The 12,277-nt window shown below is 37.1% G+C and overlaps 1 protein-coding gene across 3 annotated transcripts in view; it reads right to left on the bottom strand.

Annotated features, from left to right (window-relative positions):
- The window catches only part of POLR3B (RNA polymerase III subunit B), an 83,103-nt gene that overhangs the window by 36,284 nt on the left and 34,542 nt on the right, over nt 1-12,277 (bottom strand). For all 3 annotated transcript variants that reach the window (XM_065039156.1, XM_065039163.1, XM_065039171.1), the window contains exons 15-19: nt 11,421-11,583; nt 9,525-9,678; nt 7,475-7,549; nt 6,608-6,706; nt 2,961-3,088 (exon numbers count right to left, since the gene is read on the bottom strand). In XM_065039156.1, coding sequence (XP_064895228.1) covers nt 2,961-3,088; nt 6,608-6,706; nt 7,475-7,549; nt 9,525-9,678; nt 11,421-11,583 — 619 coding nt within the window. The remainder of the gene's footprint in view (nt 1-2,960; nt 3,089-6,607; nt 6,707-7,474; nt 7,550-9,524; nt 9,679-11,420; nt 11,584-12,277) is intronic.

The following is a 12,277-nucleotide window of genomic DNA, read 5'->3' as shown; positions in this document are numbered from 1 at the left end:
CCTACCACCCTCCTCTCGAATACTTTCCACTCTTTCACAGGTTAAAGCTAACACCCAAACCTCTTTTCCTAACTCAGGACTTGCATTACGACATTTGGGTTGGGACTGCAGAGCACAGCTGGGCTGTGGGAACGCACAGCTTGCTTTGTGTACCCACACCACCGCTTCCACAGATGCGTGTGTGCAGTATGGTGGATTACTGGCAGGAAAATGTCTATGTTTTCATTTCTTACACTAGGTTTCTATACAACGCTTCACAGCTGCAGAGGTATCGTGTGTAAAACAGACGGATTCTCTATGTCTTAATGGAATTGAAAAGCTCCATTGAAAATTATTTCTCTAATTGTAGGAGCCTTTGATCCTCTTAAACATTATTTTAGTAACATGAAATGCAAACAGCACAGACTCTTGTATTTTAATCTTAAATACTTCTCAGATTTTAAGATACAACTGTTAACTTTACACTGAAATGTCAATGTTCAGCTGAGGTCCTTGCAGCTGCTGTTGTATTTGCTACCTACCCATAACTTCCCCTCAGTCTTACAGTTCAACCTGCAACATACAGTAAGTTATCTATGCCAAAATAGAGGGATTTCATTTCAATTTAATTTCACTGAAATCCAGTTTGCTCACTAAGTGCAGCCCTAGTCGTCCAGCAAGGTAACTCATTCTGTCCATAAAAGGGGGGTATTTTTCTGGATGTTTCATGTTATCCTATGGAAATATTGATATTTTAATACCTAACGCTTATCAGAGATACTGGATTGCAGACCCCATTGCAAGCTCTGATGTTCATCCTCCATTTACTCGTGCTTTCACACCTTTCCCTAGCTTGACGTTGCTTAAAAAAGGGCACAGACTGTCCAAAGATGCTGGCATAGCTCTGTGACTTGTTCAGAGGGGGTCAGTGTTGAGAAGTGCAAGTCTCCCCCTTTCCAGGCTAAACCCTTGGGGCTCTCTCTGTGCCCCCAGGGGTTTAGACAGGCAAGGGAGTGACACAGTGGACTTGGACATGAGACTTTCCACATGACACTGTTGGACCAGGAGCTGCTCTGCAATTTCAGGACAGGAAAGAAAACAAGAAGGGTGGATGGTTACTTAAAGGTGAGGGTTTGAAACACTACATCACATCTCTTCCTAAGTACAAACAGAAAAAAATATGTGTGATGTTTCAGGAATATTCTCCAGGTGTCATTTGATCAAAAAGCGTAGAGAAAAATCTTTCCTGCTCCTACATCTTGCCACTTATGGTGGCTTTTTTTTTTTAAGCAGTTATTAGAAAAAGCTTCAGGTGTTTGCAGATACTTCAGGCAGAGCAAAATATAGCTTGGGTCATGTGCCAACTTTTAAAATGTACTTTTATCTAGCTGCTTATTCTTTGAGTCAGGTGTTTTGTCATAACAAACCGAAACAAAAGCTTTTTTTTATTGCTCGAGATATTCAATGGCTTTTGTGTTCCTAGCGTCAGCAGGAACGTCAGAGGATTGTATCCAAGGAGCTAAATGTGCAAGACCTAGGGTCAAAGCAGCTGAATACACCAACCTCAGAAAACACAGACAATGAATTGCAAATGACACTCAAAACAAAACGGGAAAAAAACCTTCACACAGAAAACTACAAAAGAACTCCACAGATACTGAATTGGCTTTCTGTACACACTGATCCTGCTTAACTGTGTGTGGTAACTAACCAAACCTTCTGAGACTAATAGTCATAAAATAGAGACTCGGGGGTGGGGGAAAGATAATGGTATGGGGGAGAACTGTAAGGAAAAAGGTTGCATTGCTCCTCTTTTTTTTTTTTCCTTTTTTATTAAATATAAATTTAAAGGGAGGACATGCATCTGTTGCCATTTTCTTCTATTTTGATGTGCTGAACATGACAGCTCAGCACAAGGCAGTTACTTTGATATTAATTCCGCTGGAGAAGCCTCATAAAAGGAGCAGTGTCTCAGTTTTGAACACACAGCACAAAACAAATGGTTTAGTAAACCCAACAGACGTGTTAGTTTTTTCAGGACACAGAGCTGTTCTACTGTAGCTCTCAACTTGCGAGCAAGCCATCAATACAAGGACATAAAACTGGCATGTACGGCACAAGTCTGAATACGGCTGTCTGAATTGATGTACCACTCGTAGGGTTCTTCTCGGGACTCACTCTGCCTTGATCACGGGCCATATGACTTGGATGCTTTAATGCTCATTTAGCTGTGTACTAAAGGAAGGATTAAAACTTACCTAGTGTCAATCATCCACAAGAGCAAATTTACGAAATGCTTGGTTTTTAATGACTGGTTATCACACTTGTAAAAAGAATTATTAAGTGATCAGGAAATTAATTTTCTTTCAGTCATTTTGCTGAGAAGCCATTCTTTGCCATCTTCATTCGGAACAGAAAAAGCCAAAAATTTAAACTACTACTGCAGGAAGTATGTTTTGCGTTTTGATTCCTCTTATTCTCTAATGTCAGTGTAACCATTTATTTATTTTTAGGGCAACTACTTGACTATTGAGGGAAATTCTCCTCTCTCTGTGCTCCGTGAAAGCACTTTTTAACTCTTTTTGTCTGGAAACCCACAGCACATCACAGCATAAAGAGGAAAAAAAGCCCACTCTGCCAATCCTGCAGCTACGCTGAAAACTTGAAGTCATGATGATTATAAAAGAAAAAAACCCAACAAAACAACAACAGTGCCCTGTTTCTCCAATTTTTCTCTTAAGTATTAAGACCTGCAGATATAGTCCCCATTAAGTAAAACTGACAGGTAATTTTTTCATTTTAATTTTTACAACTTTTAGAGGTAAATTCTTTATTTCCCTAAGCTAAAGAAGTGCTCTTTTCCTCTTCCTAGCAAAGCCTTTATGTGAACTACGAAAGAAAGAATTTATCTCTCTTCTCACTTCTGCTACATGGCTTCAAAAACTACATAACACTCCAAAAGGGTATTAAAAGAGTCTTACCCATTGCTTGCTTCCCCATGGCACACTGATAAGTGTTTCTTGGGGACTGGTTGTGGTGAGGATACGGAATCAGCCCAGCACAGACACCAAGAAGCGTGAAAGGCTCAATCTCCAAATGCGTTGTGTCTCTTAAAAGAAAGAGTACCAATTATAGCATCCTTGTGAACAAACACCTTAACTAGAACTTATTTAATTTAGTAGTATCTCATAATACTTCAATTCAGTTCTGTTCAGGAAAATGTAAGTCAGCAGGACATCAAAATATGCATTCACTATGGGATTTTTTTGTTTTTAACTTTCTTTTGGCTTTAAGCGTTTCCACATGAAAAGAAATGAAGGAAAAATAAATGAGGGTTTATGAATTTCCATCATGGAGAAAAAGCCTCCAGATAACGACAACCTGAGGGAGCTCAGTAGGACAATAAAACATCAGTTTACATAGTAAGACCCAAAATGCCTTAAGGAATGTCTTCTCATGTAATGAGAGTCCTCTGCATCAAATTACCAGTCTCAGAGATCTAGAAATCCACTGGGGAGGTGGAGAAAGGAAGAACAAGACAAATCAGGTATTGAAAAAAAGAAAAGTGTAGTTTTAGTTTTCCATGGTCAGTTATGTAATATCAGTTAGAGGGAAAACATCTGTGTCCAAACCATATCCAGTGCCGTGGGTGATACGGCATAATAAAACACCATTTGAGAAGCTCTGCAAATATTCTGGAAGTGATTGTGTTGTTAAAAGGCAGTATTGATGAGAAATAGAGAGAGAGAGAAGGAGTAAAGATTGAGAGATAACAAAATTCGTTGTACCTGGCACGAGCTTCAGAGGAGAAAGTCCATACGCAGTAAAGACAATTAAATCATAACATGCTTTGGGAGGCAAACGGAGTGACTAATAAGTAAGGATGGAGAGTACAATAAAGCTTGGCTGAAGCAGATCTGCTTTTAAAATCAAGATCAGTAACTAGGAAATGGAGAACTTTGAAATACAGACAATTATAACTAAACCTATACAAAGCTATCTTTCACAAAGTGCTGGACTTATTATGCATAGCTTAGTTTAGGCATACATTGCTTCTCCCACACACCTAAACTCACTGCATTCTGAAAACCCCATCTTTAATGTAGGACTTCTCTTGGAAGTCTTTTGGAAGATTTTTAAAAATCAGTTAAATTACTTGATTACTGAAAGTTAAGACTTTGCAAAGGAAATGACTGGAAAAATCTTTATTATGGCAACACTTAAAAGACAGCAAAGTATCACAAGCTCAAAAAGGCTGAGGAGTTATCCACAGGTACATACAGACTGTAGACAAGGAGCAGCAGAAACTTACATAAACAATGGGTGTACTGCTGGAAAAACTGAAATCTGAAAACTGAAAAAAAATCTGGAAGCCCTGAGGGGCAAGCCTAGTGAAATTATCTATCAGTCCCAGAAATCTTTACGAATCATAAATATGCTTGAGCAACCTAAAAATCACCCGCTAGCCAGAGGACAGTCACTGTTTTCCCCACTCAATAAAAAGGAACTATGTTAATTGAGGCCTGCCTGAAGGAAACATGAATGGTAGATTCCCAGTTACAATCAAGTAATTGCAAAATGGTCCCAAGAGCCAGTAGCAAATTTAAAGCACAGACTGCTCCCCCATTCTGCAGAACTTCACAGAACTCCTGGCACTTCTCAAACAATAAAACAAGAGACTTAGGATTTACTCACAGTGAAGTTAGCTAATTTCTTCAGAAGGCATTAGTGCATCGAACTACATATACATTTTCAGACAGGGAATTCAACACAACTGTTTTTCCATTTAGGTCAATTCTATTTCAACCAAAGATGATGAAATTTATGCAGATGCTAGTGTCTTATGAAGTATTCCGCAGTGCTAATGAGAGATCTTAAAACTTTACAGAACAGTTCAACTTCTGCAAGTCAAAATGCCACTGCCAGAAATGGACCCAAGAAAGGAAGGCAACCTCATGAGTTTGGAAATCAGAGTTACAAATGGGTAAGGAAGAAACTGAATGCATTAAATAGAGTCAAATCCTCCCAAGAATAAACCCCTAATTGGATTGGAAAGGTAAAGAGAGGATACTGTAGCTAAAAGATGCCTACATTACAAAAGCAGGAATGTTAATGGATACTTCACAATAGTGGATTGTATCCCTTGTATTACCAGAACAAGTTGTATCAACATGGTCACACCATTTAAAATGCAAGATGATCAGCTGCGGGAAGGGGGCACACAAATCAACTATTCAGGATGTGGGGAATATAATTACTAAGCACAAGGAGCAATATGCTCATATGGCGCAAGCTCAGATACTTGAAGACACTATTTGCTACAAGCACCAAAGCTAAACTCAAAACAAGTCGATGGACAACACAAGAAGCTCCCAAACTTTTTGGCAATTGTCATGGAATCATTTCCTTGTACTAGTCCACTGGAAGTTCACTGTCTCCTCCTATTTTTGACTAAACAGTTGATTTCATGTGATATGCTCTCATTAATCTTTCTAGCTGAGTCAAGTGTCCTCAGCTCTGGTGCTTCATGGAAGTTATTCAATTTTGGCACAAATGACAGCAATCGTGTGTGCTTTTCTTTGCTCATGTATACAGAAGCCAGCCAAGAGCACACAAGAGTAATTTCTTAAAGTGATAAGTCTTCAAAAGCCTGGGCAGGAGCAATACGATTCAATTAGCAGAGTTAATGCAAAAGGTTAAAGATAACTGAAGGCCTCCACTGAAATCAATTATGTATTTCTATTGGCTTCCATGAGTACCTGACCAGGATAGAAGGCTTAGAAAATGCATTTTCTGCATAAATCAAACATTTCATGGAGATAACTTCTAACATCTTATACACAGCCTTTGGTTGACAGGATATTGTCAGAGAAACATTAGAAAAAAAGTATAAAGATAGGACAACTTAAAAATTTAAAAGAATCCTTCCATTAATGTGGGCTCTTTAATCACAGTCACAAGACACAAGGGAAAAAACACCAGGTCCTTCCTGTATGTGAAAAACGCTATGAATCTGGAAACCTTTCTAAATGAAAATCACGTACCAGGAATGAGTTTAACATACGTGGTAAAGAATACACAGAATGATACAAACATTTTTATCAGAGCCTATTATACATCCAAAAGTCAAAAAGAAGGTCTCATTCTAGTACTTCAGACATTTAGCGTAAGCTGGTTGTCCAGGGCCCCTCTACGGCCGTAAGAGAGAGAGATTTTTCCAAATGACAATCACGACATGCTAAGATCATCATTTAACATGTGGAAACATTTTACTTCTGGATTCGTATTGCATAAAATTACTTATGATGAACAGCCCAATGATCACAAAAAAAAAAGCCACATCCAGAGAAACAAAGGATATACGTTTAAGTATTTCATATTTTCAAGACTTAGAAGCAGGAAGAGATCTCCCAAAACCTAAACCACGTTTTGTAACTATTCCACGGATAATTTAGCATGTATGTAACCAGATTTCCTTCTTTACCTTTCATCTGGAGCTGTTTCAACCATCAGCAAGGGAGCAGTGTGTATATGTGAAAACAGTAACATTATTAATACGTTCGCATTTCAGGGAGTCACCTGATGAAAGTTTTTCCTCTAGCAGTGTTTAGTCTGAATGCATACTTACTTATTAATTGTATGTTCATATAGTGCAATGCTACAGTCATTTTCTTCATTCACATCCAAATATTCAACGAGGCCTTCATGCAAGAAGTCTTCAAAATTCCTACAGTTAAATTAAAAAATTACATCAGGAGTACTGTCTTGTCTTATATTTCTGCAAAAGTAGAACTACATAATATATACATTGATGGAATGTGGTGTGTAGAAGTTAAACTAGAGAAATGCTGTGCTTTTTACACATTTAAAGAACACTGAATTTTTAAAAATTAATCCCCTTGCCCATTCCTGCTTCACACAGTGTGACTGAGGAATGTTACTTATTTGAATACCTAAATTAAATCTTCCTGTATGTACCCACCACTAAAAATGTAGGCAAGTATAAGAGTAATCTAGTAAGCTTTTGTGACGGTTTTGCAAAATTTACTGAAAGCTAAATTTAAATGGGTTTGTTTGTTTTGTTTTGTTTTGGTTTTTTTTTAACATCCAAACTAAGAATTTGCAAGTAGTTTCAAAACTGATTCTGAATGTGACTGGTTTAGGGTGGTCAAATTTTCTTTTGAAGTGTTTGGCTTTTCATTCAGGCGAAGGGCAATATTGCCTCAGGCCTTCCACTTAGAGAACGAGGAGAAAGTGAGATATACTTATTCTGTATAATCACCCAATTTCACAGCAGGGACAAAACAAGAAGACCAGACTTAATTTGACTTAAAGAGAAAACCTTCAATACACCGATTATTAATTTATATATGAGGGTAGAGTTTTCCTCTACATAGCTAACCCCAAGATAGTGAAATACTGATTGACTGCAGTATTTCCACACAGTATTTACAGACAGATGTGAAGATGAATATGGTCTTTTTGAATTGTGTACCTGTATCCCTGAGCCAGTTCTTCCATATGCTTGTTTGTAACCGCAGGTTTTTGCTTCTTAACAATTATGTAGGGTCTACAATTAATAAATAAATAAATAAATAAAAAGGATTATCATAGCAAATACTTAGTCAGGTAACTTGATTTACATTTACACTGAGAACCCTGCTCACACACAATCTATTTCATAAACCACTTTCAGAATGTGTGTGCCTTTAACTGAAATATGCTGAGCTGACAAATTGTCTATGAAGTACCCAAAAAAGTGTACAAGAATAATTAAGATTTCGATTTTGAGAAGGAAGCCTTTTCTCCCTCCTCTAAATCTTTAACATTTTATGAGTTTCACCTACACGTTTTGTTGATGGCTTTAAAAGATTAAGATTCCCCAACCTACCAAGCTAGAAACAGCATTAAGTTCTATGGATATCACAGGGACGTCATAAAACACTGAGTGACCAGTTTATGCTCAAGTGTCCACATGCAATAATGTACTTTGCTGTTGCCTACATGATGTAAAATACAGGAATTTACTATGGGTGACCTACATGAATCCATAAATTTCAACAGCACAAGGATCTCTGAAAGCTTCCTGACTGCAAGAAAACACTTAACACAAAGGATGGCATGCAAGAATGAAACGTCAAGGACTGTTGCTATTTGGACAAGTTGCTCATATATAAAGAGCAGCAAATAGTTACAAGATACTTGTGGAGTCCAATCTGAAGTCTAAATAACTGTTTGAAGACTAATGAGCACTTTTAAATGGCTAATAGCTATCTGAACAATTGCAGGGTGGGAGGTGCCACAAAGCAAAACTTGGTAAACCCCTGGAAATCCACATGGTTTCACTTGTCTTTATTTTAGAAATCGGAAGTTTTGCTGCATCTCCAAACCTGCGGAACGGCCAATATTAGTCCTGACTGGAAAAGTGATTTCTCTGCCACTAAATATGCCCCTATTCTTGATGTCTTGATCAGGTATGATTAAATGATGGTTTGTATATCTACTGTTTCGGAGCCTCTAGCATGCCTCAAACTGCATTCAACGTGCTCCAAGATTCAATTGCCGAATAAGGTGTAATGCCAACTGTAGTTGTGACCGCTGCTTCTTTAAAGTGCACACAAAATATGCACATAGTTAGTCAATGCTAAAATATGCACATATTTACTAAATCATTCTGCCCCTCCCAATCTCTGCTTTGTTCAGCTTCTATGCCCTGTTCTTTAGGCTGTTTACTTGGGCCTGCAGATGCTTTACTTTCAAATAGCCAGCACAGTGCTGCCATAATCTGACTGGAGTCTCTAGACTTTACTATAAATCAACCTGACTTTCTGTCTCAAAATATTGTTATGTTCCACTCTGTCTCATTTTAGCCACCCAATTCTTTTTGCTTTCCTCCCTGACATGACTGTTATTCAGGCACTCCTGTCTGATAAAGAGCACAAGCATCTGAAGGTGGAGACCTTCCTCCTAGGTTTACTGAATTCCCTACTTACTTAAGGGTAAGAAATGCAATAAATCAAAGCTGTGAGATTCTTGGTATTATAGCAAATAGGTATACACATCTGAGAAAGTTTTGCACCAGAATTAAAGGCCGTTGAAGACAAAGAGCAGCTTCTCATCCCAACATGTGATATCACATCCACGGGATACCAGGCAAGTGGCCGCTTGCTTCTTGCTTCACTGGAAGCAAAAAAACCCTTCAAGGACAGTGGACATTACCACAGTTGCTGATCAGGTTGATTTTAATCCTCCCTCACTTTTTAATTTTTTTTTAATTTTTAAAGAAGACAGAAGAAACATTTTCTTTTTACTTTTGTTTACAAATAAAATGGATTTGTGCTTTTTAAAAATTTCTTGACTGTATAGTATGTTTCTCAGATCTGTCTGTTTTGAATGAGGGCTATTTAAAGAAAAAAGAGATGCTCAGGTACTACTGAATTTGCTTAAATCCAAAGTTGTGAAAGTCTTAGCCCAGCGTATTTGCAGTGCATAAAACAATGCTTATAGTAAGTTCACTAGTGGGATAATTCTGACAAGATGTTTACCTGCACAATCTCCCTCCATCAGAGGAAATGTAGACACATCTGTCAGAAAGATTCGTAGAGATAGAGACGAATTCATTGATATAACCCGCTCGACGCATTATCCGAAACGTGTTGACTAATTTCTGATGATCACGTATGACACCAAGGATGTTACCTATTCAGAAAGAGAACAAATTCACGGTGCGTTCTTTGCATTTCCAAAACTCTACTTACAGATTCCGATCACATCTAGCATGCATAGAAGTACTTCCTACTTCTTGCAAATAAGAGTTTTCATAAAATTTCCCTTTTCTGACATTAATAAGAATGAGCTTCTATTTTTCTCTCAGTAAACATAAGAAAAAGTGCCAGATTTTCACAGATCATCTATCTGTTTGCCTCCAAATAGCTTCAGAAACCAAATGGTATGTTTCATTCAGCTTTCTTCAAACATGTGCGTGCTCAGGTGCAAACGACGCTTCTGGAGGCTGCAATTTTACCTGTCCTGAAATGGATCCAAGGTTTCCAAGAACACACCAAGGAACTGTCCTGCTGCCTTGTCAGAAATTTCACAAAAGACCTGATATTTTTGAGATATGTGATTGCTCACAACAGCACCAGAATTCCTCCCTTCAGGAACTTAGCTCAACGAGCTATTGCTATCTTAGCAGAGCACTTGAGCACATACTTAAGTTTTCTGATGCATGCTGAACAAACAAGAGGGTAAAATTCATTTAAACAGTCACCTGACGAAAGTCATCTTAATATATAAAATAAAAATAAGTACAGTGGCATTTTAAACACAACTTTAAAAAAGGAGACAAAGCATGATAATTTAGGGAGTTTATAAGAAAATACAAAGGTCTTTATAACTTAAAGGATTTATACTTAACACATTTTCTGCCCTTTTAGGTCACAAGTTTAAATCAAAATCAAGTCAGCCATCCACAAGCCTGACATTTTTTATGGATTAAACCCACAAACTAGTAGATTGGCCAGTGAACTGTTTTGTCTCAGTACTAGATCACCTAGTACTAGATCAATCTAGTAATTACTAGATTACTAGATGTTTAAGAATATAACTATCTTGTTCCATACCACAGACTGAGCTTGTGAAGGAAGAGTCCAATATTTCTGCTCTGCACTCCACTTTGGACCATAAAACGAGACAGAAAAGTGTGCATGTGGTTTCACTGAACCTCATCTTTAATGTACTGCTACAGAAAAGCAGAGGAAAGGAATGCAGTTTGGTCAAGTGTTGCTTTTATGTTACTGGGAAAAGGCAGGACTGAAGAACAACTGCTGTTTAATTCAAAGGTAAATGGAGAACTTATTCATGGTGACAGATATTAAATATTAGTCTCTGGAAGCGGATGCTGTTGACAAAAGGCTATTTTTAAATCACAGTTGTAGTTTTTAAAACGTCAGTGTTTTGAAATCTGATATCACAGTACCTGTTGATTTAGAAACACTAAAAGATAAGTTGTAAAAGGAACATAAGCGTGCAGATGCAAAACACATTTGCAAATCATCCCTTTAACAAAGCAAAGAGGCCTGTTTTCCAAGGTCTAATTTTTTCTAATCATTCATAAAGCAAGTTGCCTTTACATGGTAGTTTTAAAGAGAACAGCATTGCTGAACTTTGCAAACAACTAACGTTTCCTTTCTGTTTTTAAAGGCTCTTGCATGAATATATATAAAAATACATAAAGATCACAGTAAAATTAAATACTTTCTGTGAATGAAGCTCTGAATTTGTAAATTTAAGTTATTAAAATATTTACAAATTAATTTATTTACACATGGAAAATGGCATCTGCGGTTGACTGTATTCAAAAATAGTTGGAGGATTTCCAAAGCCCAACTCTCCATCAGCAACAAATCAGAGTCAGACTGCTGAAGAGTTACAATACATACCATTAAGGAAAACAAGGAACACATTTGGATATGAAAGTTCTTCACCACAGAGCAAGTTGACATCTTCAACTCCAAGATTACTGGCTAATTTAATAATCGGGCCATCTTCCATATCTGTAGTGATGTGAGTCATGAGGGCAAGGTTTTTAACCAAACCACAAGCCTAAAATAAAAGAATACCTTTTATCCATTTTATTCCAAAGTGTTAATACTACACATATATTTTTGTTCCAAAACTGTACTTAATAAAAAAGTCTAAGTATGAAGTGAAAGAAATGAAACAAATTAATAACACTGAAAATTAGAAAGGAAAAAAGGAAGAATTTTCTATATCATGCTGAAATGTTTTAGCATTTACAAAATAGTAAAAAATATAAGTGATGAAGTTGTAATTCTTAAGTTACCCAACCATATATAACTCAGTATTTCTCTCTTTGACGTAACAGCTACTTAGAAATGCAAATTCAGACTATTTACCCGTTCGCCCGATATCCTACATGTTCTAACACAAACTTTAACGTTTTAAAATGAAAAATACCCAGGTATGTTATAGAGTGCAATTTTATTTCAGCTGCTTAATAAGACTAGCTCATATTGATTACATATTTATGCCAGAAAGTTCAGAGGTCCCCCAGCACTTTCTGTTCAAGAAAAAAGAAGTAAAACTAGAAAACTAGAAAAGCATCCATCATTTGGTTGCAATAGCTGGATGATGTCTTTTAAGTAAAACATACAAAGGTGTTTCCTCAAGCTAAAGGCTAAAGCTGTTTCTGTAACATTAATGTATGTTTCTTGAAAAATTGTAGGTTGCTACTGCAATTCCAAACCAGAACATTTATTACAGAACAAAAGGATAA

This window comes from Columba livia, chromosome 1 (genome assembly GCF_036013475.1).
Source record: "Columba livia isolate bColLiv1 breed racing homer chromosome 1, bColLiv1.pat.W.v2, whole genome shotgun sequence".
Taxonomy (NCBI): domain Eukaryota; kingdom Metazoa; phylum Chordata; class Aves; order Columbiformes; family Columbidae; genus Columba; species Columba livia.
This window is presented reverse-complemented; position numbering and strand designations above follow the sequence as displayed.